Below are 22,359 nucleotides of genomic sequence, written 5' to 3'. Positions count from 1 at the left end.
TTTTATAATGGCTATAATATACCTAACAAATTAGTTTTTAAGGTACTGCATCCAATATATTAATCATGTTTAAATACTATCAAGTATTTCTTAAAAAGTAATAAATAATAAACTGATAATTATAATATGTTGGATGCATCCACCTTTAGAGCCCGAATTCATTGCCCGTGTAAGGAAGTTGTGACGAAGAAGAAGAACATGATGGTTGTGACCCCTGTCACAATTAGTAATAGAAGTAAAATTATTATGAGAATAACCCTCGGGCGAACACTTCAGATACAGCTAGTTATTCAAATATTTTTATTCAAAATTGGATATAGTATATCACTTATTGAAAGTCAATAACTGCCACCCATTCGATAACGTATGCCTCACACCCGAGAAGAACGGTAACGCCCGTTCTTTTTTTTTTTCATAAAATATGGTTATAATAAAATATTTTGTAACTTACCATAATGAACTAGTGAATGCTGTAGATGCTGGTCCCCAAGTCGATCCTGTATACATGGATTTTGCAAAAGCATTTGACAAAGTATGTCACACGGTTCTTCTTAATAAATTAGCTCTGTATGGGATAAACGGCTCCATATTACACTGGTTTAAGGCATATTAAAAAAATAGAACTCAATATGCAGTAGTAAAAGGATTTAATCCCGATACTTACACAGCAACTTCTGGAGTTGCCCAGGGTTCACATCTTGAACCCTGGTTGTTTAATCTATTAATGATATCGTAACTTGCATTAAACACAGTAACGCCTATCTCTTTGCAGATGATCTAAAGTAAGCTAAAACAATTAGAAGCCTTAAAGACAGAGCCTTACTTCAAGATGATTTAAATGCTGTTGCAAATTGGTGTTATATTAATAACATGACTATAAATGCAAAAAAAAAATATATAATTATATAACTTATAATATTCACCCGTAACCGTTACCTTATTCAATCTCATTACAAAATTAACGGTACAATTCTTAACGAATTATCTGAATTGAGAGATCTTGGCGTAATTTTTGATAGAAAACTTACCTTTATTCCGCAATTTGATAATGTTGTCACTAAAGCGTCAAAAATGTTGGTTTATTCAGGTACAAAAATAAAAATTTATAATAGAACAGAAGTATTCTCGAATATTGCAGTTTAGTGTGGTCGCCTAATTATAATGCTCGCCAGCTAAGGATAGAACGCGTTTAAAAAATACTTCTGAGGCACCTAGCATATGCATGCAAACTACACAAACGACTTCCTACCGATAAAATAAAATATTTTAATATGACTGATGGGTACTTAGATACCCGCAGAAAACTCCTCGATATGTCAGTCCTTTTCAAAACTCTTAGAAATTAAATTGATTGCCCTCCACTCTTGCAAACCTTCCATTTGAAAGTCTCACGCAGAATCCCCCGTCAAGCAACTGGTCTTCTACATCAACCCATAGCCAGAACCAACCTAAAGCAATTTTCCGCTTTATCAAGGCTAACAAAGATTTATAATTCTATTAGCAAAGAGGTTGACATATTTCACTATACATTACGCAAATATAAAAAAACACACATTAAGATTAAGCCTTAAATTATAAATTGTGATAACTATGCACTAATAATATCGGTGTATATTATTTTAATGCCTTTATTCATAGTTTACCACTTTTGTTAAATATTTTCGTTTTTTCGTTAAGAATACTGTAGTTTTTTTTTTAATTTTTTACTTTTTTTTATTATTTGTTGGAAAATGTTGTGACTCCAGTAATAATCTTATAATGTGTGTTTTTTTTTGGATGTAACAAGTTTTGATAGTCCTTATTAAATATAAATAAATAAATATCATACAGTAAAACTTCAAACGTGAGCTTGGTTCAAATATACCTACTATATTAAAGATATTGTAGGTATATTTGTAAGAAATAAGAGAAGAAAAATGGCAAGAATAAACATGTCATTATTTGTGTTTAGTTATGGTTGTACCACAGCCAACGTGTGGTGGGGAAAAAACCTTAAAAATGTGGAAAAAAAACTGCAAAAATCACCACCGTATAAGAAACAGTACGGTCGTTGTAAGTAGAGGTCCTACTATTGGTAAAACCATGTTAGCTTCTGTTAGTACCGTATGTTCTTAAAAATATTCATTAAATATTTAAAAACAAGTATTTCGTCGTTTGGTTCATTTGTTATATTCAAAGAATTAATAATCTCGCCACATACCGGTAACACATAGGTCAAGTTACGGTAATAAAATTTTAGGAACTGTCATCTGGTGTCACGGACCAAACAGGTTTTATGTTCATTTCGCACTAGTCGAATCTAAACCTTAACAGACAGCAAACAAATAAGGGAGTTTTATTAAACTACTTTCATAATATTGATATAATTTTGTATTCCCGAGCAAAGTAAGTATCTATAAATAAATTTAAATGTTTTTAAAAAAAAATGGCTCCGTCGTAAATCCTATTATTCCACTGCTGAATATCTAAATGATCGGACAGCCTGGGACTAGATTGTGATTATTTTATAGCGATAGAAATGACTGTACAATATTGTATGTTTTTATTGAAAAGAGCGCAAAAAAAATGCTGGGAGAGTTTCTTGCGCCACTTCTCCCTCAGAGCGCCATTTGTTTCCGAAGCGGTAGTAGTATGCATCTAGTAAATATCAGAAATGACGTCAAAAAGAATTCTAAAGGAATCAATTTTCAGAAAATAAATGCCTAGGTAGATAGATAATTTAGGCAAACCCGGATGGGCAAAAGTATCGCAGTTTGGTTGTATAATGATTTTTTTACGATAAGGGGCGAGACGAACAGGACGTTCACCTGATGGTAATTGACACGACCTGTTCATTACAATGTAGTGCCGCTCAAGATTCCTGAAAAACCCAAAAATCCTGAGCGGCACTACAATTGCGCTCGTCGCCTTGAGTCATATAAGATGTTAAGTCTCATTTGCCCAGTAATTTCACCAGCTACGGCTCTATTCAGACCGAAATACAAAAATGCTAACACATTACTGCTTCACGGCCGAAAAAGGCGCCGTTATGGTACCCATAATCTAGCCGGCATCCTGTGTAAAGGAGCCTCCCACTGGTAAATGCACTAAGTCTCCTCTACTACACCCTTGGGCCTTCCCTATTCTTTTTATGCCCCGGGGAAGTAAACATATTAGTTGATTTGCTTAGGCGAGCCTATGCACTTCAAGTCTGTCACTAGGTCAGTATCTTCGTGATTATCCATCGTTGTTGGCGTTGATCACGACAGCAAATAAAACACAGTTTACAAACACTCGGTATCATTATTAGCAACAAACGTTACGTAATAAGAACGTGGTGTTCCCGGCATGCGCGTGCGACCGCCTGGCTCGATAGTTCTTCCCTGACTGCCCGCTCGGCGCTCGCCCGGCGCCCGATCTCGACCACACTCGCACATTCTGGACTACGACGTATATTATATGAATATGGTAACAGGTGGACTGCAAGCCGTTCCGCTCGACCTACGAGGGCAAGTGGGACGCGATGGTGTCCAAGTGCGCGAAGTGCGTGCTCAAGATAGTGGAGGTCGCCAAGGGCCGCCGCAGGAACTTCATACTTGATCAGGTAAATACACTTCTTAACCGAACATTTAATGGATTAGGCGTTATTTTGTGGATTAAAGAGAAATCGTGGCGGAATTTACACTCAAGAAAACTCACAACATTTCGATGCTTGGAATATGCAAATATGTTTTATATGGTTTTAAAGCCTGCCCTAAAGATCTCCACGACGATCGGTCCTGCGCTGCCCTCATCCAACCTATTCCGGCGATCTTGACCAGATCGTCGGTCCATCTTGTGGGGAGCCTACCAACATTGCGTCTTCCGTTATGTGGTCGCCATTCGAGGACTTTACTGCCCCAACGGCCATCTGTCCGCTGAAATATGTGCCCTGTCCACTGCCATTTTCCCAATCATTTTTGTATAATGTATGAAAATATGTTATTATTGTGAAATTTGTAAGCACATAAATTTGTTACTTAGTTGTAAAGATACTTTAATAATAATAATTTTTTATTTGCGAAAAACTGTCACTAAATTTAGTGCAGTTTTCTTAGGGTTTAACTTTGTAAATGCTGCAGCGCAATTTCTTAAACGCCTAACATACATAGAAATGCCGTTTGTTTATTATTATATTATGTTCTGGTCTTATTTTTTATAATATTAGAAGCGGATTTTCTATTATTCTTCTTAACATTATTGAAATAAATCCTTTCGCAGAAAATCAGAATATTTAAAATAAATTAAAGCAAAATTTGCACAAATGTTAATTTTGTAACTAATTTGTATTGCGTAACAAACAAATAATATCATTAAGAATTGTAGTACAGTTGATTCCGCTCGTGATGTTCCTATGATGTTCTATACATATAGACAAATTACGTCATAAAAATAAAGCCGAAATATGTAACATGCAACAAATTACACCATAATGAGCTTGCGACTGCTATATCTATCCATTGCCGTATTTACTCCAGTTGTTTAAAATATTCTTAGTAAGTAAGCAGCGATGTTAAACATTAATTCAGTTCAGACTTGATTCGGACAGAGACAGTTGATACATGATTAGGGAGAAAAGTCTTCTCAACTATATAAACATCACACCTGAAAGAAAAGAAACGACAAAAAAGTTTAAACTTCAAATAAGCTAAGTTAGTAGTACGTGGAAAAAAGTTCCTTGAAAACCGCACTGTAGAGGACCGTCATACATCCAGATGTTACCTAGATACCTAATTTGTGGCACGTCGTGCGACAGCTTGAAGACACAATTCAAATTCAAGGGTTACTTAGTTATTAGTAAATAGGAATTATCTGTAATTTGTGCATATAAAAAATGTAATGTTTTTCCAGACGAACGTGTACCCGTCGGCGCAACGTCGCAAGCTGCGCGAGTTCGACGGGTACCGGCGCGTGGCCGTCGTGGTGGTGGTGACCCCGGCCGTACTGGCGGAGCGGGCCGCGCGGCGAGAGTCGGACTCGGGCAAGGAGGTGCCCGACCCCGCGCTCACGGACATGAAGGGTGGGTGCGCACCCATGGTGTGGATATTGTGACATGTGGCTTGTGACTAATTATTGTAAACATTACAGCGAACATCAGTCTACCGGAGAAATCGGCGTGGCTGGATGAGGTCATCTATCCCGAGCTGAATGAGGAGGAGGCCAAGAAGGTGATTGAGGAGTACCAGAAGGAGGCGAAGGCCGCGGGCGTCGTTAAGGAGAAGGAGAAGAGAGAAAGATCGGCGGCTAGAGAGGCTCCGCCCGTCAAGCGACAGCGGTCGTCCGATAGCAGGAGACGAGACGACCGGAGGAGAGATTACGGGAGAGATAGAGGTGATCCAACACAATCTCCAACATATTACATTAAATATTATTCTTAATAAATCTAAATGTTATTACTCTCACAGGTTTCATTGAATTGTTCAACATAAGAACTAATCATAGAACAGAAAAAACTAGTAGACGTGGCATCATGTCATTTTTCATGGGAACTGAAGTCGCCAAACTCACACATTTATCTTTTAGTTATGTAATACACACACTTAATTCCTGTTTTATGATAGGCGTAAATTCACAATCACGAGCAGACATTACTACAAATTTATTTACATCAATTTCAAACTTAATACAATTACGCTAATCTCATATTCTTAGAGTGATTATGACAACCTCAGAACTTTTTCTTAAATTGCGAAAAATAACATAAAAACTTGAAGTAATAGGAACTCTGTAACCATAGATTTGACTTCTGTCCAAATACCTAGTGTTGTACGAAAATGAATAAACATATCGATAAGGTAGTGAAAGCTTGAAATGGTTGATAAAGTATATTAGCGATAAAGTACGTCGTAAGCTAAAATAATAACAGGCCAATATTTTTTCTTAGGTATGGTTTTATTTAATAGGATAGACAATATATAGCTCAATTCAGAAAAGCGTGCACGAATAGTTTTGGAAAGTTACAATATCACTATTATTTACCTGGGAAGCCATACACGCATAAAACATAGTTTTTTTAATAAGTTTTTAATAAATATTCATCGTTATTCTATATAAACCCAGGGGCCAGTAAGACATAAGATTTTATAAACCGTACTGCATCCATACATAATGCGCGTGCGGAAAGAAAATTTCCAAAACAAGCAGTAACGAATTATTAATAAAAAGAGAAGCTATAAGGAGTGATTAAGTATTAATAATCTTGTTAGTCTTAAGATATATGATATTATATATTATGATGTTGGTACATATGCTGCAATGATGGCAAACATTCCCAGAATTCATGGATTTCGATCTATTTTTTACAATTCTATGACGTATTTCCTCTACTCCATGATGTGATGAGGTTTTTCTTCTACTCCACCTCTACTAAACCATATCGGTGGAGCCTCAATATATGCCAAATATTAAAATTTAAGTAAAAATTAAGTAACTCGCATATTAATAATTAGTTCTTGTGTAGAGCTAAAAAAATACTTAAAAGTCGCGTAATTCGTTACGTTCGTGTAAGTTGACTGACTAATAAGATAAAATATTATTTATACAGAAGATCGGTGGGGTGGCAACAGCGGCGGCGGCGGCGGTGGCGGTAGTGGTGGCAGTGGTGGCGGCGGCGGCGGCAGATGGGGCGGCATGGGCGGTGGAGGCGGCGGCATGGGCTACGGAGGAGGGGGAGGTGGAGGAGGAGGGGGTGGCGGCCGAGGTCGCTGGGGCCGGGAACGATCCGGGGGACCACCTCCCTCGCGCTTCGACCGAGGCTGGGGCAGCGGCGGAGGAGGCGGTGGTCACGGCGGGGGCGGCGGTCACGGCGGGGTCGGCGGTCACAGGTTATACAATCCTCTTTATATTGAAAGAAAGAAAGATAAACATTTATTAGATACACTCACATAACAGCAGATGTTTTTAAGACTGGAATGGACTGGGCATCAACATCAACGGCGAATAAATCACTCACCCATTCGCAGATGGCATCGTAATCATGGCAGAGACCATGGAAGACTTAATATGCTCGATGGCCTTAATACAGCTTCCCAAGGAGTAGGTCTCAAAATGAACATGGACACGACGAAGATCATGTCAAATGTCCATGTCGCACCTACTCCCATAACAATTGGGAACTGTACTCTCGAAATTATCGACGAGTACGTCTACCTCGGACAAAAAATTCTGTTGCTTCTGCAGGTCCAGTTTCGCGAAAGAGGTCACTCGTCGAATTTGAATTTGAAGGTTTTCAACCAGTCTGTGTATATGTAGTTATTATTTTGTTTTTACCATGAGACGATGGGGGTTTAGAACCCTTGCCTCTGGATATTACACCCCCAATGCTGTCGGTGGTTTTTTGTGATCTATCTAAGCCATTCGATTGCGTCCAACACGAGACTCTTATCTGGAAATTGCAATACTATGGCATCAGGAACAATGTGCTGACACTTATTAGTTCTTATTTAGAAAATAGAATTCAGACTGTTGATAAAATGAAAAGCGCGCCCTTGGATCAACCATAAAAATGGGTGTCCCACAGGGTTCAATTCTTGGTCCGTTTCTATTTTTGATCTATATAAATGATTGCCATATTTTGTTAAGGGTAATCCTGAAATTATTTTATTCGCTGATGACACATCCCTTTTATTTAAGATTATGAGACGTGAATTCGTCTTTGATGATGTAAACAATGCTTTGTCCAAAATTGTTCATTGGTTCAATGCTATTGAATAGTAAGAAAACTAAATGTATTAAATTCATAACTCCAAATGTCAGTAAGGTGAATTCAAATGTATTTGTGAATGGGGAGTACTTGGAACTTGTAGACACCACAGTTTTTTTGGGTATTACTTTAGACGCAAAACTTCAATGGCGTCCAAATATTGTTAATAGTTTGGCGAATAGGCTTAGTTTTGCAGCATTTGCTGTAAGAATGGACACGGCACGTGTCCATATATTTTAGTTATTTCCATACTGTTATGTCTTACGGTATATTACTGTGGGGACACGTTGCTGATATTCTAACGTAATTTTGTGCTGCAAAAAAGAGCTTGCGAGTAGTGTTTGAGCAATTTACAATCTGTCCAGTAGACATTCGTTGAGAGATAAATTAAATGAGATCAACATATAAACAGTACCATGTCAATACATATTTGAAAACCTAATGTTTGTGCATAAAAATATAGATCGTTTAAAAAAAAACAGTGACATTCATAACTGCAAGACTAGAAATAAATATTATCTTGCTCTGATTCAAACAAGGCTAACGAAAATATATAAATCATTCAGTGGACAATGTGTCCGTTTTTATAATAATAAAATCTCGTTTAAATAATAAAATCCCTGAAGAAATTTGCAATCTACAATTAAAAAAGTTTAAAATATTTGTTAAACAGAAACTTTTAAAAAAGTGCATGGGATTAAGGCAATGTAAATAATTTTAAGGTTTGCATACTATTTTAATTTATAAGCAGTAGGTTTGTATTATTCTATTATTTGTATATTTTCGCGTGACTTCAAAAAGTGATGCAGTTATCCTGTTTTGAGAAGTAAACTATTTGAATTTGAATTATATGTACCCAACCCCACAGTGTTTCCCCAAATTGTTTGTTTTTCCGGAACCCGAGAGGCGCGGGCTCGCATTGTTCATAAATTTTGGTTTCAAATTTTATTTGTATTATTCAGGAATGATTTTGGCGGCAGACGCGACGACTTCCGCGGTCGGGGTCCCAGCGGCCCCCCGCCGCACGGAGGACCGGGCCCTATGGGTCCGATGGGCGGCGGGCCCATGGGAGGTCCGGGCGGGCCGCGAGGTGACCGCGGGCCCCGCGCCCCGATGGAGAGCCGCTTCCAGAGAGACCGACCCGTGAACAACAGACCGCCGCCGAGCCAGCCGGAGAAGCGACCGCCGCCACTCGTTAGTGGTGGGTATTTCTTTAAATTGTAGCCACTTAAGGACGTGTTCTCAAAACAGAGAGGTATCGAATTGCACCACTACACTGACACCGTTCAAACACATACACGTACTTAAAGTTAATTGCGGGAATCAAATGAATTTGATACTTTAGCAAGTTTGCATTTTGTTTTTTTTTTTAATACCTATGTATTTTTGATAATTGGGTGATGTATTCGTTTAGTAGTTAAATATTAGAATTTTAGATGGTTATTCTGTTGCATAACATAGTGTGCAGTAAACGTAGTTTTTTTTAAATCCAAGATGGCCGCCGTGCATACTATGATTTCAACAATATGGGTATCGTATTCGAGGTTCTTGAGGGTGCAGAGTACGAATTTGGGATCATTTTTGAAGTGAAATTTCTTTGCTCGTATATGGGTAAGTTTTTTACGGATGAAACGAAATAAAGTGTCATGAAAATAAAGAGGGGAGGGAGATTGAGTCTGATTGAGATAGAGTGAGAATGTGTGATTGTAGCATGAAGTAGACGATGTCGCTATGAAGTAAAACAACTTTACTACTAGTATCGTATCATGTAGCTTTAGCGCCGGCCGCGAGTAAGTGGAATATCTTCCCTACTATCTTTGTATTGGGCAGGTTTAATGAATAATAATTAGTAAAACATCTAATAATTTGTAATATTGACAAAAATTAATTGGTTTAGAGAACAGATTAGGATAATTTATAAACGAGATTTAAAAATTGGGTTTCACAAATAAGTTTCATTTCTGCCCAACATAGTATTCAGATATGCTAACGCTAAGGTTATGTTTTTATTTTTATGTAAGGGACGAGACGAGCGGGACGTTTAAGTGATGGTAATTGATACGCCTCGTCCATTGCAGGGCGGTGCCGCTCAGGTTTCTTGTAAAAGTCAATAATTCTGAGTGGCATATAAATGTGCTCGTCACCTTGAGACATGAGATGACAAGTCTCATTTGTCTAGACGGAATCACTAGGAATTTAGTGAAATCAAATGAGCTATGAAAGCTAGTGAGCTATGGGGCTCTTCAGATCGAATCACAATAATGCTTTTACATTGCTGTTTCACAGCGTAATAGGGCGCCGTTGGGGGATCTAAAATCTAGTCGGCATTTTGTACAAAGGAGTCACCCACCGGGATGGCTACATCTGTATCCCTGAAAGCAATTGGATGTAAATATTTGTTGATATGTTTAGTGGGCGGTGGCGGCGGCGGCGGCCATGTGAGCTCTGCGGGCGGCGGGCAGGGTTCGTGGCAGCGCGGCTCGCAGCCGGCGCGCCCGGCCCGGCCGCACGGACCCGCGCCCGCCAGCCAGCCCGGCCAGAACAACCAGCCCGCCAACAACCCGCCCGGCAACAACCCGCCCGCCAGGAACGTGCCGCCCCCCGCCAAGAAGGTATACAATTGAAACATGCAGCCCACTAACACTAAGTGACAGAAATAGATTATCACCAACACTAAATTAATAAACCTAACCTGTTTTCATATGTTTTCTAGCAGAAAGAGGCTCTATCTGCACATATAAATTATCTGACACCTATACATACGTGTTGCGAATGATTTATGGTACGAGGACGTGGTCGCTAACTATAACTCTGATGAGAAAGTGATTTTCCCTGCGAGATCGGATCAATAATGCCGTTGAAGAACCAAAGTTCCCAACATAGCCCAAATGATCGCGAAACTGAAGTGACAGAAGTGGTGGTTTGACAGACAGATGGCCATTGGGGTAATCTTTGCAGTAAAGTCCTCGAATGGTGACCACCCGGAAGACGTAATGTTATTAGTATAAGCCCCTAACAAGATGACCCAACGTTCGCTGGAATACGTTGGATGAGACAGCGCGGAACCAATTGGCATGTAAATCTGTGGGAAAGGATTTTGTCCAACAATGGACATATTCCAGCTGATGATGAGGAAGTTGATACATACAAATAATCTTCGAAAGTGATGTGAAAATATTACAGACATCAATATTCAGACTCTGTTGACATACTTGATGATTTCTTTATTTATACGTCCTTGGAACTTTTGACCGGTGGCCCCATTTTAATACAACCCTGGCTGATCATGAAATATACTAATAGATGCTTCCTTCCTATATCATACTCTTCCACAATCTCATGTATTTCTCTTTTCACTAACTCGCTTTTTAATTTCATCGACTTTCAAATCAAATGAAGTTTTCACTTCAATAATTATGCAGACACACACAACACGGCAAAAATGAGAATATCATCCTCAATATCTGGATGTATGGAGTTCCTCCATAATGCGATTTTGATAGAACTTTCTTCCACATACCTACAATAACGCTGTTGAAATGAACTTCGTAGTGCGGTGTTTCCGGAACAATAAGACAAGGGTACCTTCAAAAAATGCGTACAACGTCCTTAAAGGCCGGCAACGCTCCTGTGATTCCTCTGGTATTGCAAAAGAATGTGGGCGAAAATGATCACTTAAAAACAGATAAAATTATGTTTATTGCAAAATGTAATGTATATAATTGGAATCAAATGTTATATATATAATTGAAATCTTTACACTATTTCCCAGTCAGTTCTAACATACTTTGGCTTTGACCTTCAAAATTACAAATGTACAACAATATGCATAAATAAAATTTTTCTGCCTAGTCTGCAATCTCCACAACACAGCCCTATATATTGTAGAATGATAGTTTGTTGATAAATTCGCATTATTTATTTATTCAAAATCCTCACCATCTGGCTCTAGTGTTTATGGATATATCAAGTATGGACTCGAATAACTACACATAACTGTTACTTGATGAGCTGATATAATTGTTTCCTAATTAGTGGGCTGTGAAAAGATTATATTATTATTAATTTTTTTCAGGACAATCAAAACCAGGTGGCCAACCAGAATCAAAATCAGAACCAAAATCAAAATCCGCAAAATCAGCAAAGTTGGAACCAATGGGCGAACAACTGGGGTGGGTGGGGCAATTGGGGCAACCAGAACCAAGGTATATATGCTTTTGCTAAAATTAGAGCATATTATTATGCACTGGAAGCACTCTGCTTGTAAGCCCTCAATGACATTCTATACATATCAAGTAGTATAAGGGCGAAGCTGTAATATGGAACATGCCATAAATTACACCATAATAAGCTTCGACTGCTATATCTATACATTGCCTCAATAACTTCAATTGCATACATTATATTTTAAAGATGCCGTTGTAAAAACATAATAAATAATCACAGTAGATAAAATTTACACTTCAATTTCGCGTTAATTAAAGGTTGGGGCAATTGGGGTAACTGGGGTTGGGGCAACCAGCCTGGCGCAAACAATAACTCTGGACAGGGGCAAGGGCAAAACCAACAACAACCACAGGGTGGTGGCAGCAACAAGAATAACCAGGTATGGAGATTTATATTTTCATTGTCATTATTAAATAGTTAGGAACTAAGGCAAGAATTAAGTGTGCACTCTGCTAACATTCTGTCAGTATGTTTGAACAAGTATTGGATCGTCAAAGATATTTTGTTAACATTATACGTTATTCAGTTTAGTGTAATGTTGTTATGTGCATTTCATTATACATATAAATAAGTTTTTTTTAATGAGAAAGTAAATAATCGCTTTTGCAATCATGTAGACTCACTCAAGCTTTGAGAATGAAAATGAAGCATACTTGACACATGCGCAGTTAACACAAAATGTCGTATTTCTGTCACAAAATAGCGCTAAAATTTGTACTGTTGTTCTCACTAACAGTGTGGCTGCCGGTGTTACTAATTACAGGCACATAAGTCTGAGACAGGTCGCGGAAGACTATTTAAAATTGCTTATCTTACATATGGTAGTCAAACTGAGCCTTACCGCAGAACATGACAAACTCTCAATATGCCAGTACGAAATGGAAAGAATTGTGTTGTATGTATAAGTAAGGTGTCGAACATAACATGACCAGAAAACTCAAATGGTGGGCACGGAATATAGCAATATTTGATCACTATTATTTATTATTAGCTGGCGTCCGCAACATAGATTATGTAATAGTAATTATCTTAATTTTTATTTAAATGATTGGTGTGAAACAACAACCAAATGATGTTTCATGAAAGGGAGAAAACAGTTGGATAACTGAAATAGGCTTAATAACAAGATCTAGTTATTATGAATAAGGCGTTAAATGATACGAGGTGATTGCTAGAGTACATCAGTGAAAACAGCGTGTAAATTTTTCTATTCTAGATGTACGGTTTTGTATGATAATGAATGATTAACTGATAGAATAAAATATGTACATACATATGTATAATGAACTAGGAAGCAGATTTACAGTTTTCTATATTGGTTGATTCGCGTCGAATCAATGTAAAGATAGCGCTGTATTGCAATGAGGGACTGTTTGAAATATTATATTAAGTTTTATAGCTAAATATGTGGTTCACTACGCGTCGGTGTCAGCAACTGATACTATTGATTTATACGAGTTTGCTCGTACACTAAAATTAGCGTGTAAAAACAAATAGACTAAAGCAGCCATCCACGATGTAACTATCTTGTACTGTCATAATTAAATATGTGGTAACAATAATTGTCAGTGTTATGATATGGAGTGTGACATTAATTGCTAATATCCGGACGACCGAGCCTTGCTCGGATTTTTAAGAATGTACAAAACTTGAACAAAAAAAAACTAATAGGACATCTGGATTCGAACCGGGGTCTTCTGCCTTCCGGATCACCCAATGTCCCATCTGAGCTATAATAGTCTTGTATATAGTGGCGAAATTTACCTTTGTATTCTAATGTTATTGTAGCTGTTTCTCATTCAAACATGGATAAAATCATTTTTTTGAAACCTAGCTAGATCGATTTATCACCCCCGAATTCCCCTGCATACTTAATTTTATGAAAATCGTTGGAGCCGTTTCCGAGATTCAGATTATATATATATATATATATACAAGAATTGCTCGTTTAAAGATATAAGATATAAAGAATGCACATCACAACGGGAACGCCACTCGCCAATTCCAATCGGTCTGGTCGGAAGTGGATGGGTGCAGTAATACTTAGTGAACAATATTTGAATATGATGTGTGTTCCAGTCTAACCAGCAGCAACAGCAGTGGCCCGCCAACTACACGGCGCAGCAGTGGTACCAGTGGCAGCAGTGGCAGCAACAGCAGCAGGGCTGGCCCGGGGTACGTGCTCCGACATGTTATTACTACACTTACTAAAATCTTATATCATTAATATGTCTTACACAGTGACAGCTGTGAAAATGTCGAAAAAAAAATAAGGTATTGTCTTTAGTGCGTACCGACCTGAACTGAAAGCATGGAGATATCAAACAACAAAGTAGGCACAGAAAACCGAAAGTGAAGTGTTGCGGGCCGTCCGCGCTACTCGTGTCCAAGTTTTGTAAATAATCATAATCGTTGCGCTTCGCTCTTGCTCCGTGTTTCGCATTCGCTCTCAGTTTGACATCGTGCATACAAAGTCATCTAATACGACTATGTCGCTCGCGCGCTTTGGATTGTCTTGGCGTGACGCGCCTTTCGGTTCGCTGTCTGTTTGACAATAACTTTAAGGTTGACACGTAGTTCTCTATTTTGAATGCATGTACGTGAATGTAAGACGTAACCTGTGCACACTAGAGTAATAAACCTATCCTTTTATTGGATCTCTAGCTGTTATAGGCTGTATATAGAAATATTAATTATGTAAGATTAAACTAAGTTGGGATTATTATCATTTTAACTAGTTTAATAATTTAAGAGTTTTATGTTAAAATAAGAACATTTTTCTCCTTAGATTGTCGGAGGGTTACCATGATATTATTAAATCGTAAATAATCTTTCTTAATGAGTTTCGTATATAATATATTTATGTCTCCAGGATAGTGATCTTGTATAGAGATTTTGTATGAAGCATATAAAAATATCAATTAATATAAATATAAAATATTACAAATTTAAAACATCATATTTGTAAAAGTGATGATTCTTGAACAATAATATAAATGAAAAAAAAACTTATGTTTGCGCTTGGACGATGTATTGTTGTGCTATGTAGCTATACAGCTGACGTATTGTGCAATATTAGTGCTGTGTATATGTTACAAGTGGCGTTATGTTTGCACCACCGTGCGTGTGTCCCCAGTACGGCACGAGCGGCGCGGGCGCGGGAGCGGGAGCGGGCGCGGCCACGCCGGCCGACCAGGCGCAGGCGTGGGCGCAGTACTTCCAGGTACGACTGACTACTGACCTTTGTGGTGGCGACATGATCCTGTTACCAGAAGCTCTGTTTCATGTTCTTAATATTAAACTTACTATATTTTTTACTAATAAAATGCTCGCAATATACCTTTATTAATTTAGGATATGTGTAGATTGATGCAACTACTGTACTCAATAATTCTTGGTTTTATGTATTAATTTCATTTACTGTTTTAAGTAATAATTGACGTTTGAGTATTTTTATTGCGTCACATAATATAGTATAGACGTTGATTTAAAAGAGTGGCAATCAGTTTCTTGTAATTTCTTCTCTTAAAGAACTTTAATTTCTCATTAAGACTGTCGTCACTTACATGAGAACATAAAATCAGTGAGTGAGAGGCGAATTTGCTCATTGCTGCTTTCCGGTTTTTTAAGGCGGTGGTCCAAGTTACAAGATATAGTTTATTGTTATTATGATAAGATGTTATTATTCATTGCTTTGTAAATGATATAGCAGCCTTTTTTTGAAGATGTTGAGCGAAGTCGCTTCTCTTACAGTTTTCGGAAGCTTATTGTATAGCTGTGCTCCTGCAAATGTTATATTATTTTTACCATAGTTGGTTCTAATACTAGGTAATACAAGGTGTCTGGCGTGACGTAAACCATATTTGTTGGTATTGTGTTTTGTTGTGAATGTTGTATTTGAGTGAATGAGTCTATGAGTTATCTTATATATAAGTATGCATGTGTAGTAGTTGTAAAGTTGAGTAATGTTCAATAGTTTCGTTTCTTTGTAAATAGTTTCTGTAGGAGTTAAGTAGTCATAATTATGTAAAATTTTTATTATTCGGTTTTGTAGCGTTTGGATTGGTTTTATATTAGTCTTACCTGCATTACCCCATATTTCAATGAAGTAGAGTAAGTGTGGCTTAACTAGGGCATTATATATCAATAGTCGAGCTTGTTTTGGGATACACCGAACTATTTTGTGTAGAGAGCCTACTAGAGATGAAAGTTTGTTTTTTATATTTATTAGGTGTGATTTCCATGTTAAGTGTTTATTGAGTGTCAATCCTAGGTATTTTTCTTCAAAAGTCTTTTCCAATACTTCTCCGTTGATGGTAAGATTAGGAATGTTAGGTAGTTTTTTATTTTTAGCACTAAATATCATATATGATGTTTTGGAGGCATTGATAGTTAAAAGGTTACATTGAAACCACTTTTGCAGTATATTTAAATCATCTTGTGCATTTCCCATTAGCTCTTCTAAGTTTTTGCCGAAGTAAAATAGACATGTATCGTCTGCATAAAGGGTAAGATGACCCTGCAAACCTGCTTGATGTATGTTATTTACGTACACCAGGAATAATAAAGGTGCTAGAAGGGATCCCTGAGGAACCCCGCATGTCAGCAGCTTGGATTTGCTTTGATGAGCTCCAATTTTTACAATCTGGTACCGACTTTTTAAGTATGACTCTAGGATTAGTCTTAAAGCTTGATCTTTTCCGCAGTGCCGGTAAATGTAAAAAGAAAAGAAAATTTTTGACATTCATCAGTGCTATTTGCGTGACCTACATGAATATAGTGACTTTAAACATTTTAAAAAACGTGTTTGAGTGAAGTTTAATTACTTCACAGCGATCAGTGACCACGTTCCGCGGTATAACACAAAATATTATTTTTGTACATATTTTTTTTAATAGAACAATTTATTTCAAAGAAATTCAATATTTGATTGTTCATCAATAATGATTGCAGAACTACGGCGGCGGTAACGCGGGTACCAACAATCCGGCCATCGGCGCACCGGACAAAAAATAGCGACAAACACCACACGCGCTGGATAAGAACGACACGTGATTCCGTACACAAATGTATTTTTGCATTCAAACCTAGCTTTAGCATTAGATATTAACTCCCAAAGGTTAATTCGAATTAAGGTGATTCGCAATATATAATATTGTTCGATTTTTAATTGGAATTGTAAGTTACGTCCCGGGGCTCATTCGTTACTGATTGCAAACACAATAGTTTAAGTGAAAATTATAGTATTTTTACCTCTGTCGTACAAATAGTTACACAGACGATTGTATTATCATACAGTAAGATTAAAATTATATCATGATAAGATGACTAAAACTCGCTACCCAAAAAACACATGTCGCATGGAAGACAAGCAGATATGCTTGTCTTCTTGATATGTTATATGATAATGTAACATGAAAATGTAGCATGTCTCTGTATTATGTTTTATATTTCAAGTTGAATATAGCTGTCAAGTAAATGTGCGTATGTTTGTTTTATCTAGATATTACATTAGTTGATATTTGGATGAAATATAAATCAATTCATGTTTTATTTCTCTCCACTATTTAAATTGTCAAGTAGCTTAAAACCTCCGTATTTTTTTATTTTTATAATCAAATTTTATTTCCTAAAACAATTATAATCTGTAAATTTTTCAATGAACACGTTTGCCTCACGTTTGTGTGACAAGTTTGATAATTAGTGCAAATACGAATTTAGAATATAAGTGTCACAACCTGCATAGAGTGATCACAGTAAAAAAATATTAATTTTGTAAGTTAAATTTTGTTCATACTGGATGTCTTATAACTAGAGTTTACAGTAAACAAAATATTATCAATTACCGTTTGGTAATAAAAATAATACCATGTACATTATTTTATTCTAGTTATAATTAGGAAATTAAAGATGTTTGGGCATCTAGTATGAACTAGTGTTAACTGGTTTTGACGTTCGTAATGAGCTAATAATGAGGAACACTGTATGCTGCAGAGGTCTGGGAGCTTCTAATGCAATTTAACTTTAATAAATTTATTGTATAAGTTTTGTTGAGTTTTATTTGAACCTTTGGGGTAGAAATTTCGTTTGAGTAGAATATATATTACTTACAATTTCCTTTGTTTAGAAATTTTTTGGGTGATATGCAGTTATTCTGCGACATTTTAATCCTATCATTTTTAAAAGAAGTAGAAAAGTGACTTTGAACCGCGATCAGTGACTATATCCGATGGACATTAATGTGCTTCCCCGGGGCATAAAAATAATAGGAAAAACTCATACCCAAGGGTGTTGCGAGAGATTTACCAATGGGAGGCTGCTTTACACAGGAGGCCGGCTAAATTATGGGTACCACAACGGCGCTTTTTTCTGCCGTTAAGCAGTAATGTGAAAGCATTATTGTGATTCGCTCTGTCTTTCAGAATGTTTGGGTTTTTCAAGAATCCTGAGCGGCACTGCATTGTAATAGACAGGGAGTGAACCCATCTGCCGCCGTAGGGTAATAATGATAACCCTGTGAAACTGGTTAGGGGCCGATAATGTCCACATGCACAGTAGAGAAGCGCGAGGAAGTTCAATGGTGCCTTATTATGGTGTGGACACATGAGGATAAAGGTTGACAGGCTCGGCAATGCTAAGACCATTCACGACAGTCTGTGCTCACGAGGCAAAACAAAAAGCTCCGTTAAGAGTTTCCCCGTTGCATTAGCACCTGGTCTTACGCTATGCACATTGTCAAAAATCTATATCCAAACAGTTTTCCGAACAATAATTGTCCTTGGTAAAAAAGTTGTAACATCGCAATAGAGCTCTGTGTGGGAGTTGGAAATTGTCAACTTTTTTAGGTGGAGAGATGATGCTTTTGCTACCAGTTGGTTCAGCTCCACGTCAAAAGCTTCTGCTGATTTGACAAAAGTTTGAAATAGTAGTAATTACAGGATGGCGATTGCCGACGAAGTATAATCCAGCTAAGTTTGAAAGCGAACATTTGCTTGAAATTTAGTATTTCGGCTATCTCCGTTTTTTACAAGATATTTGTAACGATATATTTAGTGCTTTGGTCATTGCTATCCAAATATAAATTTTTAAACTTCCTAAAGACTGAAACAATCTAATTTAAAGTGATTATTATTAAAATGAAATTACTATTCATGACAGCTAATTAATTTATACTAAGTAGGTTTGACTATATCGTAGTCTTCCAACGCATACATTATTATTTGCAACTAATGTGGGTTTCTCAACAACACTGAGCTATTTTTATAAGATGACCCTATACGAGGTAGTTACAGTTTTAGGTAAAGAAGACAACCCTCATGTTGTCAGAAGAGGTAAGAGCAACGCGATAGAAAGAGAGGCAAGTTCTAGGTGAATAAAAATTTAAGTTTATAGCGCTGTGCGATCTGAATTACACGTCATTGTATAGTCGCAAGAGTACTTGTACTATTATATATTATTTAGCAAGAGTCCCTATTTCTTTAATAATTGATCGATCTTGCGGAGTGAGACTTCTGTACTGTGTATTATTACATATTATTCTTTGCTATCTTATTTGGTAACTAGCGCGCCAAATGGTGGCGTTTGAACGCCTCAAATTTATTCAATGGTTTAAATTTTTTTTTTTGAAAAATAATTTGTATATTTTGAAGACTATAAATTTTTTGTTTGTTATAAAGATGTGAATAAATTATGCATATATTGTATGAACTTGGATTTGGCCTCTTGTTTACGTTTTTGTTAATTTGCTATTTAGTACTGTAAGTTCATCAGCAAGAAATAATGTAAAAAGACTAGAACAAAACTAATGAAGGTAAATAAAAAAAGTAGGTACTAGTTGTAAAATCTCGAATTGTATTGTAGATGCGAAGAAATTCATTATCGTTAAAAAAAAAGAAGTTTAAATATAGAAGTAACGGCAATTCTCTGGAACTAACGGAGAACCAACAATTAAACTATCAGTTTTGTTCGATGGGTAGCTGTGTTCACACCGCTAATTATTTGGTATTACAATACAATAAAACAACTAAATGAAAACACCTTAAATTATATTTCCACAATTCATCAATATTTTGGTTACATTTCAAACTTCATACGCATTGTAACACTAATATCAAACGCTCGCTGCCCGCAGAGCAATAATTGTATTAGCTAGCTATTAGTGATGTTTTGACATATTACAACATAACATGTCAATTTACCAGCTCAACAAATATTAACCATTACCTACTCACTGAAGTTATGTTTATCAAAAAATCAACAGCTGTCTTTATAGAGCACTGAATATTTATGACAATAATGACAAGTGATTGATATTAGTGTAGTACTCGGGTCACAGTCAACTATCGATCGTAATAAAAACAATAAAACAATCGAACATTTTTTAAATCAGATCGACACAAAATAAGGCCTAATAGAATTTGTATATTCCTTGCGCACATAAATCCTAGTCTCATAAATGCAAACTTATTATACATCGAAAAAATAATCTAAAATCTTAGATCATTTATACGTCCAGATAGACTATGACAGCTGTGAAGACGTCGAAAAAATTGAGTTAAGAGTTAACCTCAGTGTCATGTACTAACTAAAACTAAACTAATATTCCTGGCCTGTTTTCATCGGTGGTCGAACAGGAAGAGGCTATCTAGACGTATAAATTATGTAAGCCTAAAATAATATATTGTTGCGACGCAGTGTTGTCCCATTCGTACGTACAAATCCCCTATTTAACAATGTCATATTTTACACAAATAATTCTATTTTCTAATACTACTGGAGAGATTGTCAAATCTTTTAAGATTAATATTTTTATTTCTTGCAAGAGACAATATGAACAAATCTGTCAAACTAGGCGTAAATAAAATTAAGTGCAGTGACAGGTAGATGTCTCAATTTCCTCACCAAAAACACTCGATCTTAAAAAAGTACACACTCATACATTAAACCCCTCATAAGGTTTGCTCTCGGAAAGACGTCAATCTATGATACAATTTTACTATAACATTTAACAGTGGTCATAACTTCACAAATGTAAAACTCAAACATACAGACATTAACTTCAAGATTATTTATATTTAAACTTAGTTTTTGACTTTCAATAAATGATATTTTGAATTTGAATAACGCATTCTCTAGTCTTTGGGAGCAAAACTTATGATAGATTCAGCTTTTTAACAATAATTACGATTCTATCAATGATAACATTTAGTGGCACATTGTTCTTATAATTTACACAGGCCTTGAGATGGTCCTTGAGCGGTGTCATTCATTGTGTAGAAATCTAGACCAAGACCAGTCCAGGGTTCATAAATCACTATTATTATTATTTAAAGATTTAAAGTGTAGTAAATTTGAGCTTACTTGATAAATCTAATTGATACAAGCGCATCAATTTCCCTCACCGCTTAAGAACCACATCGGGACATCTTAAATAATTATAAATCATCTTAATAACCTTCGCTTTATTTAACTAGACGCCAAACTGTATGAATTATTTCGCATCATTTTACGGTTTGGATTAAAAAACGTTTTTAATGATGTCTGTTCGCCGACAGTTGAAGAGTATTATGAAACTGTCGCTTAGTTATCACAATCTGTATGACGGCCGACGAGTTACTGCCGTACATGTTGTGAAGCATAAGGCGGCAATTTGTAATTAATCTATCATTAATCTTTCGTAGAACGGTTTACGAAATATATAAATCGCAATAAATTTATCTAACCAACGCTGTATAATACAAGTTCAATATTTACTGATCTTATGATAATTACTAAAGTATTTAACACGTTCATATTAATTTCGCCGTGATCAATTCACACTTTAAAAGTATACAACTATAACTGTATACAGTATACACAAGTCTTAACCCGCTAACATACGCACTGATTTGGTCTGGTCAAAAAGACTAGCCTAGTTGTAACATCAATATTACTACGAGTAAACCAGGGCGCACTCGATCTGTTGAATACATTTTTACACATTTAAAACGCCAATACAATTTTAATAACAGCTACTTTTCTTTAATGATTTTACATTAATTTCGAAAAATTAACATTAAGAAAACGAGCTGTCATAATTTTAATAGATCTGTATTTTATAATGCTAACTGTCAACCGTATGATTTTAGTTTTCTTGATTGTCATGCAGACTCTAACAACTAAACGAGTAATTGATACACTATTTTTAAGAATAATTAATCATTCATTAATGTCGTTGATAAAAGTTACAGTTCATGATTTTAGTACGCTGTGTTTCCTATTTGATTAAAATTAATAATTTAAACAAGTTTACATAAGTTTGAAACAAGATCTCACAGTCAAACAGCCGCACTGTAACTTGTGTAAGAACATAAACACCAACATAATAATATTTTACAAAAGGGTAAAAATACATTTTGTTTAAAAAGGGTCAA

At 36.3% G+C, this 22,359-nt stretch overlaps 1 protein-coding gene across 2 annotated transcripts in view; it reads left to right on the top strand.

Annotated features, from left to right (window-relative positions):
• The window catches only part of LOC126976109 (uncharacterized protein DDB_G0284459), a 51,286-nt gene extending 33,293 nt beyond the window's left edge, over window positions 1–17,993 (top strand). Inside the window, exons 19-29 of one of the 2 annotated variants that reach the window (XM_050824298.1) lie at window positions 3,455–3,583; window positions 4,870–5,038; window positions 5,107–5,349; window positions 6,563–6,842; window positions 8,683–8,921; window positions 10,133–10,332; window positions 11,796–11,925; window positions 12,205–12,326; window positions 14,027–14,122; window positions 15,084–15,170; window positions 16,901–17,993. In XM_050824298.1, coding sequence (XP_050680255.1) covers window positions 3,455–3,583; window positions 4,870–5,038; window positions 5,107–5,349; window positions 6,563–6,842; window positions 8,683–8,921; window positions 10,133–10,332; window positions 11,796–11,925; window positions 12,205–12,326; window positions 14,027–14,122; window positions 15,084–15,170; window positions 16,901–16,963 — 1,758 coding nt within the window. In that variant the 3' untranslated portion in view covers window positions 16,964–17,993. Of the gene's footprint in view, window positions 1–3,454; window positions 3,584–4,869; window positions 5,039–5,106; window positions 5,350–6,562; window positions 6,843–8,682; window positions 8,922–10,132; window positions 10,333–11,795; window positions 11,926–12,204; window positions 12,327–14,026; window positions 14,123–15,083; window positions 15,171–16,900 lie in introns of those variants that run through there. The other variant, XM_050824300.1, reaches the window with a different exon arrangement.
• The last annotated feature ends 4,366 nt before the right edge of the window (window positions 17,994–22,359 follow it).

This window comes from Leptidea sinapis, chromosome 39 (genome assembly GCF_905404315.1).
Source record: "Leptidea sinapis chromosome 39, ilLepSina1.1, whole genome shotgun sequence".
Classification (NCBI taxonomy): domain Eukaryota; kingdom Metazoa; phylum Arthropoda; class Insecta; order Lepidoptera; family Pieridae; genus Leptidea; species Leptidea sinapis.
This window is presented reverse-complemented; position numbering and strand designations above follow the sequence as displayed.